The sequence below is a fragment of the Protopterus annectens genome, chromosome 1.part0 (assembly GCF_019279795.1).
Source record: "Protopterus annectens isolate FY-2018-M chromosome 1.part0, PAN1.0, whole genome shotgun sequence".
NCBI classification, from domain to species: domain Eukaryota; kingdom Metazoa; phylum Chordata; order Ceratodontiformes; family Protopteridae; genus Protopterus; species Protopterus annectens.
The window spans coordinates 1,530,323,812-1,530,338,615 of NC_056725.1; the positions used below are offsets into that span (position 1 = coordinate 1,530,323,812).

General features: G+C 35.9%; 1 protein-coding gene across 1 annotated transcript in view; it reads left to right on the forward strand.

Annotated features, from left to right (window-relative positions):
• Positions 1-14,804, forward strand: part of PLG (plasminogen) — a 791,307-nt gene that overhangs the window by 720,184 nt on the left and 56,319 nt on the right. Inside the window, exon 16 of the mRNA XM_044067896.1 lies at positions 1-127. This exon is cut by the window's left edge and continues 14 nt beyond it. Within this exon, the coding sequence (XP_043923831.1) occupies positions 1-127 (127 nt within the window). The remainder of the gene's footprint in view (positions 128-14,804) is intronic.

The following is a 14,804-nucleotide window of genomic DNA, read 5'->3' on the forward strand; positions in this document are numbered from 1 at the left end:
CTTTTTATAAAGTCCACCTAGGAATCCATAAAGAGGCTTCAGATGAACCATCAAAGCAAATACTGGATCTTTCAGATCTTATCTTGGAACCTGGAAAGGCTGACATTGCTTTACTTAAGTTAAAAAGGTAACATTTATTTCAGCAGACAATAAAGTTAAAATTTTTATACAATGTCAACTAAATGCAATGTGATACCTGGATGACAAACGACAGGTGCATGCAATATTTACAAAGCCCTTACGAACAGGACAACGTCTGCATTATGCAAATGTAGCAACCACAAAGACTCATTTATCAAAATAATGAATACTTCCCACAAACATAGGTTGGTATTCTGTTAAGCCATAGGTCAAAGCTGAAGCAGTTCAGAATGTTTGATTTATACATGGAATGTCATATCAATTTGTAACAGCACATAACTGATGTCACTTGTGGAATTTCTACATTTAGCAAGTAAAACATGTTCCTCATGCTCATAATTGACTATCTTCATAAATAAGACATTTGTTTTGATGTCAGCTTCATGGCAATGAGGGAAAAAGCACTGCCTATGACCCAGGAAACCAGGGGGTCAGTTAGTGGCCCCATCAGTAGAAGATGTGCTGACAGTAGGGAGAGAAATGAGTGGGACCATGCCCCCTGTCTCAGGAGTAGGCAAAGGGATTATGTATCAGGTAGAGTGCAATGATTGTGTTGCTGGGCTTCAGCATGGAGAACAGAGCACTGTGCAGCAGGCTGTTAGAGGAAGGGCCATAGAAGAGGAGGCACGCATCCACAGCATGGAACTGGCATGGTGAATAGGTCTTAATTCCCCCAGCCAGCAGTATGATGACTTCTCCCTGGTCTATTCAACCCTCACTCCTAATAGCTGCTGAGGAAAAAATTGGTGACAGGATACAAGGCCTGATGGTCTGTGGGAGGTGGAGGAAAAGCCCAAAAAATGTTGATTTTTGTTTTTTTAGTGAGCCACTGAATTTTATAATAGTATAAAGTGTAAATAGCTTCACATTGAATGACATTTTTAAGTTTTACAGAATTTAATAAGAAATATTCCAGAACACTAAAGTATAACTGAATTTTGCAGTTCATCTAGAATCTACGGCCACTAAATGTGCTCTATTCCTTACATGACTACAAGAGTTGTTCTTCATATTGATCACTGCTGCAGTAGACTAAATTATAAGGGTTATATCCTGCAAGGATATAACATTTGGCCAGCTTACAAAGCTTCAGAGTACTACTGTCTACCTGCCAGACCATTAGTCAGTTTGAGTTGAGCTTTCTAAAATACAAGTTCAGGGGCTAAGCCCTTCAGAGCTTTCCTGCAGCTGAAGAATATACTCTTCTCTGAGGCGTCCGAAGATCAGTGGTCAGCTTGTGCCATTCCTTTTGTGGGCATATAAACTCCCTTTGGGGAAAAATAATCTTCCTATTAAAAAAAGATAGAACAAAAAGTTTGTTTGAAAGCACTTTCTTTTTTGGAAAACTTATTTTAAAGCTAAGAATCTGTGTTTTATCAGACTATCAATAGGCTGTATTGTATTTTTAAATGGCAGCACTCTTTTTTTCTTCCTGTCAGTTTAAAAGTTTTTAAAATAGTTTCAAAAACATTTTTTTCTGTGGAGAAATTTTGTTTGTATTTATCTTTCTGGATGATAAATTGCTTTAAAATGATTTCTACTATGTTTTTTCTGTGAAAAAAGTGACTTTTAAATATGTTAAACTTTTATGGCTTCTGCTGCTTGATTTCCCTGGGAAAGAGGTACCATTTTCAGCTTGACCATGGAGCAAACTTCTTCTAGCCACAAAAAGATAAAAATTAAGCAAACTGTCTTTGTCTCCACAGGAGGCTAGCAGTTTGCCTCAGCTGCAGTGTATAACTCTTTTCTGGCCATTAGTTGTACCTTAGACCTCTTACCCAAGGTCCCTCAGGTACAGCACCTACAGCCACTATGGTCTGGGGGATAGTGACATCATCTGTGGCTGTTGAGTTTCCCAATGGGGAAAGGAGAGTCACTCTTGTCACTCCTGAGAGAGACAACAGGGAAGGCTTCCCTGTTTGGTCAGAATGTTGTGCCCATCCCTGGAGATGCTGCTGCTGGCAATAATAACATGGTTGGCTCCATTTTTTCCATCAAAAAGAAGATGAAAACTAAATATGTATCTACTCCTCCTCAACTTTCCTTGGATGGGAGTGATTTACCGGGTCTGAATCATGGTTTAATTCAGGCTATTGATCCTTCTTATAAAATAGATTCTAGTAAATGAAAGAGGGATACCTCTTTTCCTGAAGAGACAAGATTCTGAATCTGGACAGGATCATGATGGGACAGAGACAGGCTTTTCTCCTCAGATTTCTGATTCAGAATCAGAGGTGAGCTCAGTTTCTAATTCTCCCTGTGAAGGTTTGTCTTTCGCTAAGCCTATTTCCAGAATGGTCCAGTATTTTCAGTATAAGAACACTGAGGTTTCTCAGTCCTTCAGAAAATACTATAAGCTGTTACAGAAGGAATTTCCATAACCTTCATCTATTCCTTCCATTCTGTAAGCATTATATGATATGTGCCTTACTGCCTACAATTTTCCTGATAGACAGCCAGCTGCCACTAAAAAGGCAGCTAGGATGTAGAAAGTTCCACAATCTTTTAAGTTTTTATGCACTCTTCTAAAACCCAACCCACATAATGCAGCTAAAAAATAGTTAATTCCAGTATTAACTAATTCACCCCAAGGGACCTAGACAGCTATAAATTCACACAGACTACAGAGAGGAAAATACTGTGACTGTCTAATCAATCCTACTTTAGATTGTGATTTATTTTGGAGCTGACTGGTAAGAGAAGTTTTATTTGAATTTATATTTTATTGGTCATCGCTGTTTTTCACTGTTAGTAGGCAGGAAGGGCTAGCTTGTTAACAAGATTTACTTTGATTCATATTTTGTTTTTTATACCTTTAATTTCACTGTTGATTGTTAGAAAGGGATAGGTTTTAGACAGCCAAGCCGTAGCCACCCCAAGGGGCCTAGACAGATATAAATTCAAATAGACTGCAGAGAGGAAAATCCTGAGCATATCTAAACAATCCTCGACTGCCAGTGATAGTAACATAAAGGAATTATAACTTTTGTCTGGCTTGCAGAACTTGTATTGTGAGACAAGTTTACTGCACTTACTTTAGTATTCAGTTGTATATTGCTCATGTGATTTTTTTGTCATAGAAGTTGATTTAAGTTCTCTTTGAATTCTGTAGTTACTAATTTTGATTATTCTTTTCTTTTACAATATTTTACTAATTTGAAGCTGAACATGGATTCCTTAAATGCATATGAAGTCAACGACTTGCTAATGCACAAATATTTTGTACAGTGTAATAAATGCTATGCATATTTAAAGGTAACAGCTGATAATACTGGTGATCTGTGTTCCTTGTGTCAAAGACTGGATGATTTGCTTACCATTGCTAGAAGTAAATCTAGACTTAATAATGATGGTTGCACTTGTGCAATTGGCATGGCTTGGAGAACTCTTGTTTCATATATTAATGACTGGACTGGTGAAATAAATAATGTTAGGCATAGAACAAATAGAGAGCGTTTTGGAAATTATGCATCTATTTTCTGCAAAGATCATTCAACCCCTATGAAACAAGATGATGCCACTGACAACCCTGGAATTCTAGATGCAAGTATTCAGCAATCTGAGGATCCAGTTTGTTTAGAAGGAAACAAAAAGAAAGAAAGGAAGACATTCACAACAAATAACAAGGAAGAAAAAGAAACTCATTAATGACTGTAAAGTAAAGATAATACTTACTAAAAAGGATACTGCTTTGTTATGCAACACACAGGTGACAGGGAATGGTAATAACTTTTCCATCTGAAAACCTTCAGTCTACAGAAAAAGGCATAATTTTTCCAAAAGAGAAGGTAGAAAAAAAGAGGCAAGAGGCAGGTGAAAAGGAAGAAATCAAAATTAAATGTGGAAGGATTGAAGAACATCACTGTAAGAAAAATGAAGAGAAAGACAGATGCTGACTACATGGCTCAAGCTGTAGATTTACAATACTATTTGGATGAGAATTTAAGACACAATGAAAACAGTGGGATTAATAAGACTAATGGTGATTAAGATCTATCCTTAATAATAATTGATAGAGCAGATATTACTGTATAAAAAGCTGAAGGTTCTTCAGAGCTGGCGAGAAAACATATTCTTGTAATGGGTGATTCAATTATCAGAGAAACTGATACCTGTATCTGCAGAGAAGATAATGAACATTGAAGTGTTATGCTTACCAGGAGCAAAAATAGAAGGCATGAGACAAGCCTTGGAACTCCTTAATATAAAGATGTATGGATCCATTTTTATTCATGTCAGTACAAATGATGTCATCTGCAAGGATTCTCTAACTGTTAGTAGGGAACTGACAGCCCTCTTAGATAGTATCGCATGTACTGATGTTAGGACATATTTTCCATAAATCACCTATAGAAAGGATAGTCAGGTTATCATGAATGAAAAGATTTTTGGGGGTAAATACCTACATGGAGAAAACGTTCTGTTTTAAAAAATGGAAACGTGTAGAGCATCCAAGCCTAGTTTTGGGCACATGTGTTCAGACAGGATGGCGTGCATTTGTCAAAATCAGGGAAGAGAGTTTTTGCAGCAGATATTTTGTAATATTTGACAAACACTAGGCAGGATTTTTGCCAAATCAAAAATGTAACATTTCACAGATAGCAATATTTGATGCATCTCAGATGGTTGTTAATGCTAGGAGCATTAATAATAAAATAATTTTATTGGAAAATTTGCTACATTTCCACAAGTTTGATGTTGTTACTGTTTGTGAAACATGGTTAAAGAACAATGACTGGAAACCAGTTCTGTCAGGGTATAAATGCTTTTACTGTAACAGACATTCCAACAAAAAAATCAGGTGGAGGTGTTATGATAGGGATTAAAGATAGATATGAGACATGTGGATTATTACATGTTCAGTGATAACACCAACACTATAGACTATGTAACTGTGACAATAAAGACAACCCTGGAACATATAACAATTGTTGGAGTGTACAGACCACCAAAGTCAAGTGCAGATGACCTAGAGGAATTTATATATTTTTTGCACGAAACACAGGAGGGAAGAATAATATTAGCTAGGAACTTAAATTTACCAGAAACAGACTGGAATAATATTGATTCAACAATGTTAGTAAGGAAATTATGAACAGTGTATATTCAGGAACAACAATTGCTTCAGATTGTAAAAAAAAACTATTAGGGGATGGAGCATACTAGACCTTGTTTGTGTTCCTAAAGAAATTTCTGTTACTACAAGTCACGTTTTATCACCGTTGATGTGCAGTGATCATGGTGTTAAAAAAGTTAGTTTGTTGCTAGATAATTCTGCCAAACTGAAATGTAAGCCAATGCACAGAAGGTTAATTACAGATTATATGGAAGTAAAACAGTCACTATCTAAAACTAATTGGAGTGAGGTATTCAGTGGAAAAACTGCAGATGGAATGTGGAAAGTTTAGAAACAGAAACTGTCTGAGTGCAAAAAAAAAAAAAATTGTTTAACATCCGGATCTAGGCATACAACATCAGGGGGATATATTTCTATAAGAACAAGATATCTGATTAAGGTGAGAGTCGAAAAGTATAAGAAATGGAAGAGAGGTTGAACTACAACTTTTGAAAACTGAAATAAACAAGCTGGGCAAACAGTATGCATAGTATGAGACAAAATCAAGAAACATTTGAAGAAAATTTATATAAAGATATTGAGCATAATAGGAAACCTTTTTATGGATATATAAGATGCGGAAGCAGTAAAGACACACAAATTGATAAACAGTGCAGATTCTAAAATGTATTCTCAGACAGAACAAATTATAAATATATTTACAAAATCTCATGCAAAACAGTTTGGCTCCACAAAAGGGGTGATAAGTTGTCCTAGTGATATCCAGGTAACCCCATATACTGGAATCAAATTAGGTTATATTGAAAAAGAACTGCACAAACTGGATCCAAACAAAGGACAGGGAGGAGATGGAATTAGTAACAACGACCTGAGAACACTTCAGCAAGAACTTATGATACCATTATATTTGTTATTCACTAGGTCATATAAATATAGGGAGATTCTTCAAGATTGGAGACATGCACTTATTAAACCTGTCTTTAAAGGAAAGGGGAGTATGACAAACCCGGAATCATATAGACCCTTAAGTCTACTTTCATGTTTTGGAAAAATAATGGAGAAGGTAATATTGAATAAGTTATTGTCAGTACTGAACTAAATAGGTTGGGATTTGAAACCATATATCAGCATGCATATGTTGAAAATAAAGCTATTACCACCTGTAACATGATGTTCTATAACAATATAATAACAGCTATTAATGCAAAATTGTGCTATGATGTAATTTATATAGAAGTAACTTCAGCAATTGACAAGGTCATACACAAAACACTGATCAATAAATTAGTGCAACTAGGTACTGATGTACTCTTGATAAGATGGATAGCTGCATGGCTTACAAATAGGACATGGCAAGTATCATACATAAACTTGACAGGTAAAATCTTTGGTTACAGTCAGGGTGTCCCACAGGGCTCTGTCCTGGGCCCTTACTTTTTTACATTGTATCTTTCAGAACCAGCGTTTTCTTCTGAAATGTTCTACAGTCTATATGCAGATCACCTGAAATTGGGTAAACTGATCATATGTGTTACAAATAAGGCATGTCTACAAAATAACTTGACTAAATTCACCAGTTGGGCACAGGATAATAATATGTTGATAAACACATCAAAAACTAAGCATATGAGATTGTGAGACATAAATTGAAAGGTGAATATTTAATACAGCACACAGTGATTGAAACTGTAGACTCATGTAAGGACCTGGGTATATGGATAGATTAAGTTGTGAGTTTTTCTAATCATATCAACCAATTGGTTAATGATAATTATAAAACCATAGGTTGTATAAAAAAATTTATAAAATCTAGGAAATCAAAAATGATGAAGTCATTGTTTTTAGTTACATTAGACCCAAACTTGAGTATGGAATAACAATATGGAAACCTTATAAGAAAACAAGCATGAGTAAACTGGAAAGAGTACAGCAGAAATATACCAACAGCATCCATGGATGTGAAAATTTAAGTTATTATGAAAGACTAAAATATCTGAACTTGTACAGTGTCTCTTACAGATATCTAAGATGAGATCTTATTCAGGTATAAAGGGCATTTAGTGACAACTACCTCTGAGAATGTTTGGGGTTATTAAAAAGTGCTAGAGAATCATCAGACAACCTACAGTATGTAGAAGATGCCCCCCCCCCCCCATTGTAGAAGGAAGTAGCATTCCACAAAAAGCACAAATACTGATAGTGCAAAGAAGAATTATAAAGACAAAAGAGTGGACTATTGAGGATAAGAAAGAAATTATGTATTTTTACTATTATGCAAAAAGCACAGAATTTCCAGACACAAGATATACAAAATGATTAAGAGAGGAATTAGAGGAAAGAAAAATACTTCCACAAGGAAAACTGTCAGAAGCTTCAAATGAAAATGTGCATTCATTAATACAACATATTTGTAAAAAACAGTATATAGATCAAGAAACTTTGATCTGTTTGGAAAAATAAACATTCGAGGAAGTGTGAAAATATAAACAACAAAATCTAGAGATATTTAAAAAGTATAAAAAAGAAATATGGGCATGGGAAAGAGATATGGTGCAATATTTATATAAAGGAGAAAGCCAAAATAATCAGTATAGAGAAGGCAGCCCCAAAGATATTCGAAGAGAAATATAGGCAAAGACATCTGGATATGGAACATTTCATGATAAAAAAAAATAATATTACAAAGATGAAATGTAGAAAAGAAGATTAGTAAAGTAAAAGTTAAAAAATAGAAGTTGAAGTTATGGAATGCCTGCAAAGTGAAGGATTTGGTGTAGAAAGTCTAACACAGGTTACATCACAGCATGATGGAGTGAGTCCCCAAAGTAAGGAAAAGCAGAAGATCAGGAGACATCTGGAGAAGAAATATGGACAGGGGAAAGAAAAAGAGATTTAATATGGTGTAATATCTATGCAAAGGAGAAAGCAAAACTAACCAATACAAAAAGCGCAGCACCAAAAATATTTGAAGAGAAATACAGGCAAAGGAATCCAGACATGGAAAACTTTACAATACAAAAAATAAGAAGACAAAGAGGAAAAGTAGAAAAGGAGATAAGTAATGGAGAAGTTAAAGGAATAGAAACTGAGGTTATGGACTACCTGCAAAGTGAAGGATTCAGTGTAGAAAATCGAATGCAGAAAGCACCACAACAGGATAGAGCAATGGATATCTAACTTAAGGGGAAACCTGTGGAACAGAAAGTAATTGATCAGGAGCCTTATCAAGGTATTTTGGAGCCCCCCCCCCCACAGGAAACCAGTACAAATGTTCACTTGAAGCTAGACAACAAGGAAAGGAAGAGGAAACTGTGGGAACTCTGATGCAGTCAATGTTGAGGAGTGATAGGCCAGTGAGTTCCCATATGACAGAGCAACAGATGTCATGGTATGAAATTGAAGAGAAGGTACCACAGGAAGATGCTGTAGACCTTTCTATAGAATGCCCGCAGGAAATGTAAAACAAGAAATGTGCCCTCAGTTTGGAAGAAAATGAGCTAAGAGAAGAGTTGCTTGATTTAATAGACAGAGATAGATATATTAAGATCATTAAGAGAAATAGACTGCAGAAGGTCAACAAAACACAAAATGTCAGAAGTCTGATAAAACAAATGAATGCAGTAATTAGGACTGTCCATAGAGATCCAGGCAATATAGAAGAAGTAAACAGGATATATTACTGTGCAACTAAATTAATAACTGATAAAGTTCTACCACAAGAACACAGGGTAGGGAGGGAAAGGAAGGGGAGAAATCGAATACCATCATGGAAGTATTGAATAGAGAAAACTATGAAACAATTAAGACAAGAAGTGTCACTGTTAGAAGATTATAAAAGAGGGAATAGATCAACAAAAATGCTAAGAAAGATGGATGTGATTAAAGCAATGCACAATATTAGAACAGACCAGGATCTATCATGCACTATCACAAATAACAAACTAACTTGGAAGATACACAGATAAATATAAAGGAAAAGTACAAAATAAGCAATTTATTGATGACCCAAAAAAGTATTATAGAGAATGGGGAAATAAGGTAAAAGGAATTGAAAGACAGCCAAAAAAGAAGAAATAGATACATTTTGGAGAGGTATCTATGAAGATCTTGTGGAACATAACAAAGATGCTAAATGGATAGAAGAAGTAAAAGAAAGAACAATAAGTTTAAAGGTGTAGGATATGAAATGGGATGAAGTAACAGCCAGATAGATTGAAACAAAGTTAAGAAAAGCCTCTAATTGGAAAACCCCAGGCCCAGATGCAGTACCAAACCTTTGGTTAAAAGTGTTACCATCTTTTCATGAAGATTTAGCCATGAGTAAGAACTATTTATATGGGCACCCTAAACAGACACCTACCTGGCTAACAACATGAAAAACAATGCCCCTGCTTAAGAGTGAACCTGCAAGCTACCCTAAAAATTATAGACCAATAACTTGCCTTAGACAACGTATAAATTATACATGGGAATTGATGCAGACAGAGTTTATTGTCATTTAGAAGAAAAAATTATGGCAGTAGAACAAAAGAGCAATAAAAGAAAGTCATATGGAGCAGAGGATCATTTGTTGTTAAATAAAACAATAGTGGAGAACTGTAAAAAGGGGAAGCATCTAAGTATGCCATGGATTGACTACAAAAAAGTATTTCATAGTATCCCACATTCATGGATAAAAGACTGCCTAAAAATTTATAAGAGTTACCCTACACTGATCGACTACATTATAATGACCATAAAACTGTGGCAGTCCACTTTGCAATTAAGCCATGATAAAGGACAGATTATTATCCCAGTGATGAAAAAAATTCAAATGGGGACATTCCAGGGTGACTGTCACCATTGCTATTCTGCCTTGCCATTAATCCATTAAGCTGTTTACTTACAGCTTAGGCCATGGTCATAATTTGGCTCCTAGAAAACAACAAAGTGTAAAGACTTCTCATCTTCTCTTTGTCAATGATTTAAAAATGTATAGCTCATCAGATGAGGAACTGAAAGCACAGCTGCAGGTTGTGAAACTTTTTCAGATGATATAAGAATGTCATTTGGTCTTGATAATTGTGCAAAAGCAACCGTTAAAGCACGAAAACTGCAGCATCAGAAAATATCAATTTGGGACAAGAATGTGATATAAAAGAACTTGAGCAAGAGAGAGTGTATAAATATTTGGGAACTGATCAAGGATCAACAACAAAAGATGAATAAATGTGAATAAAACTTAGTAAGGAATACTTTAGAAGACATAAATCAATTCTGAAAACAGCATTGACATCTAGGAATAAAATCCAAGCTATAAACCAATTTGTTCTTCTTGTCCTAACTTACAGTTTTGGAGTGATTGACTGGCCCCAAAACATGTCGGATAGATTAAATAGGAAAGCAAGAAGGATGCATCATGCTCACCAAATGATTTATAAAAGTCAGTGCATACCAATATTATATATTCCCAGTTTGGAAGGGGGATAGGCTTCCTTGAAATTGATTACACATATAGATCGGCAATCGTGGGACTCCACACATATCCCTCACAAGACTAAAATGTAGTGAAAGTTTTGAAACATGAGGAGAATAAATCTAAGATGACTTCTCTGCTTAATTTAGCAGATGCATATCAACATCAAGCAGGAATGGAAATCAAACCAGAAGTAGATACAAATCAGGCAGCAACTGAATGTGCCAAAAAAAACAAAAGAAAGAATCTAATGTGAAGGACTAGATGAAAAGGCAAGAAATGTGGAAAAAGCATAAATATAGTTGCAAGTATAGAAAACTTCTAGAAGGACCTCATGTTGATCAGGAACAAATGCAGGAATGATTAAGGAAAGGTGAATTCAAATCAAGAGATGAAAGGTTAATATTGGCAGCCCAAGATAGTGGGCTATGTACACGCTGGTTTACAAAGTTCATTGAACATGTGGGAGAAATGAACAAATGTAGGTTTTGTAAAAATGAATTGGAAACAGTCGCATACCTTGTTGCTGGTTGTGACATACTAATGGTAGAAGAACTGTGTACTAAAAGGCATAATAACATGGCAAGACTGTTGCACTGGGGATTGTGCAAACATTATCATATTGAAGTGGTTGAAAAACACTGGAAACATGAGCCACAAATCACCATAGAAAATGATGAAGTTTATATCTCATGTGATCATCCATTACAACAGTTCAAAAGATAGATGTAAAAAAACAAATTTAGTGGTGCAAGAAAAGAAGACAAAAGTAACATTGATCATTGAAATCGCCACACCCAGTGACATAGTGTCTTGCATACAGAGAGACACAAAGTCATAAAATATCTGGATTTGCAGGCAGAAACAAGAGCAATGTGGAATAAAGATACACAGACAGTTCCAATAGTAGGAGCAGCAATGGGTCTTATAAAAAAAAGATCTACAATCTTATTTAGATATGCTATCAATATACATGTAACTCCATATGAATTGCAGAAGGAGTCATTACTGGGCATATTGTGGGTGCTGCAAAGAGCACTTTTGGCTGACATCAAAGATTGAAACAATACTAATTTCATGAACTTTAATCATGCTTTGACTTAGGTCCATTCCCATCATGATATTAGAAACCCAAAAGATGTGGAGAAATTAAAAAAAGATTCTATAGGAATGAGAAGTGTATTAATTGGATCTCTAACAGAATAGCAGATGCATGGAACAGACTACCAAATTACATTAAAGCAAGTACTAGTTTAGATATTTTTAAGGACAGCCTGGAAACTTATTATTGAACAAGTGTTTTCATATATTGGCAAGCTAGAAGGCTTTGCTTGAAATATTTGTAAGTATATATGTGTACTACTCTTTCCGATAAGGATGGGAAGATTATTGATATATATGGGGAAAATGTATACTTCTGCAACTATGATTTTTAGAATCTATTGTTTCCACCTGTCCATTATATGCTATCCCAGGATTTAAAAGATACTTATCATCACATCCCTATTTATCTATACTTTAGCTGTTACTTAAAATTCTGTATGTCTGGATTACATTATCAGTTCTCTGCCATACCCTTTGGACTACCCATTGTACTAAGAGTATTCACAAAGTGTCCTTTTCCAGTTACAGTTCATTTCAGGCTATAGGATATCAACTTTTTCAACATTTAGACAAATTACTTACCTTTGCAGAGTATTTTACAACAAAGTGTCAGGAATCTCTTAGTTGGGTGAGAAATCTCTTACACAAGTTGGGATTTCAACAGAACATTCAATAGTCTTTTTTGACTCCTTCACACAGGATTGTGAGATCTGTTTCTAAGATTTTCCACTCAAACTTCAGACACTGTGAGGGAATACCTCACGTTTTTGGGTCTCATTGCATAACAGTTCTTATGATACTCCTGGCAAGACTCCACATGAGAAAGATACAGTGGTATCTGAAGTCTCATTTTTACCCAGCACCAACATCCTTTGTCTTTTCAAATTCCAGTGCTGGGGGTTGTCAGAAGAGAAATCACTTGGTGGAGACCACAAATATTCTCAAATCCTGGTCTCCCTAACATCCTGGTTCTAGTTCAAATCCCCCTGCATCCCCTACAGTGACAATGCCTTTATCTTTTCCAGCCACATCTGTTGCATAATTTTTTGTGAGCTTTTGATAATTTTTCTTTATACCCCTCTATACTGAGCATGCCCACCATTCCCTAATACTTAATTTATTCTGTGATAATGTGTCTGTACCTTTGCTCATTTATTTTTCTCTAGCCTTCCTAATTCCTTTGATTTGTTAACACAGAATATTCTTACTGTATATCAAAACATTTCTAAATGTCTACATGCTGTCAGTTTGTCCTTCTATTCCTCCAGTCCTAGATGGCAGAGATGATGGTAATATGCTATTTGCAAACTTCAGTGTACATGTTCAAGTAATACGTGGAGGGGGAGCAGTAAATCACTATTTAAAATAAGAAACAAATGTCATTTGTTTAGGTCTTTCAGCTTACCTCTAAAGCATGTTACCCATTCCTGCAAGTGCTAAAAATAAATGTCACTGATAGCAATGCACCAAGACCCATAAACTGCTTATACTTGGCAGTTGTATTGATTGTGCTATGCTACTGCCACAGGTAGAAAATCTCACTACCTCTTCTGTTTAAATAATCATTCTGATCCATGGATGGAAGGGGATGACTGACTACCCATTGTTACTTGTTTGATGAGATTTATGTTAGAAAGTACAGCCAGCAGAGCACCAAAAAAATCAGTGATCTCATGGAAGGTTAAGCTTTAAACTGTAATTTACAATAGGGTGCTATGCCATGGATTTTTTTATTGGTTTCAGGCAGGAGTGCAAGTCAGAACTAATTCTAGATGTACATGCAGACTCAAAACTAGCCAAACAAATCTGGCAAACCAAGAAAAATAAAATGAATTAAAATGCCACAGTAGATGCTAGACCCAGGTTTAATCACATAAAATAAATGCTTTCATTCACACAATGGCAGTACTTTATCAGGTGCAGTCACTAATCATTTCTGGTGCTGTAATAATTTCTCGTTTACAAATTACAGTAACATAACATGCCCATCATAATATGCCCATGCGATAATATGAACATTATATATATAAAACAAACATGTGAACACAATAATCGTACCTCATTTTAAACTGTTTCAAATGAATTTGCTTTACTTCTATTATTTTTCCTTCTTTTAAAAAGTCTGCACTTTCCTAGCTAATTGGTCACATAACTCCAGTAAACCCCAGGTAATATAATGCTTACACATAGATTCAAGGTCCTTTACAAACTTTGTATGCAAATGAAGGTTCCTTTTACATCTGTCTCTGTGATTCACAGTAATATGCCAACACCTAAGGCTACTTATACATGTAGCAGCTTTTCCTGTACTGCTTAACCCTAAGTATTTTGTGTTTGCCATAGGGAGGCATGGTTATCAAAACAGGTCTGCATTTTTGTAGTTAGTGTGAATGACTTCCACTGACTTTACTTGCATAATGACGTAGCACAATTCTTGGCAGATTACAACTTCACTCAGCTGAAAACCCAGGCCTGTGAGTAGCACCCACATATCTCACCTGGATGGAAGTGTAGCACCTACATATCTCACTTGGATGTATGAGTAGCACCCACGTATTTCACCCGGATGGATGAATTGCACCCACATATCTCACATGGAGGGATGAGTACCACCCACATATCTCACTTGGATGGATGAGTAGCACACACATAGCTCACTTGGATGGATGTGTAGCACCCACATATTTCACCCAGATGGATGAGTACCACCGGCATATCTCACTTGGATGGATGAGTAGCACCCACATATCTCACTTGGATGGATGAGTAGCATCCATATATTTCACCCAGATGGATGAGTAGCACCAACATAGCTCACTTGGATGGATGAGTAGCACCCACATAGCTCACTTGGATGGATGAGTAGCACCCACATAGCTCACTTGGATGGATGAGTAGCACCCACATAGCTCACTTGGATGGATGAGTAGCACCCACATATTTCACCCGGATGGATGAGTAGCACCCATATAGCTCACTTGGATGGATGAGTAGCACCCATATAGCTCACTTGGATGGATGAGCAGC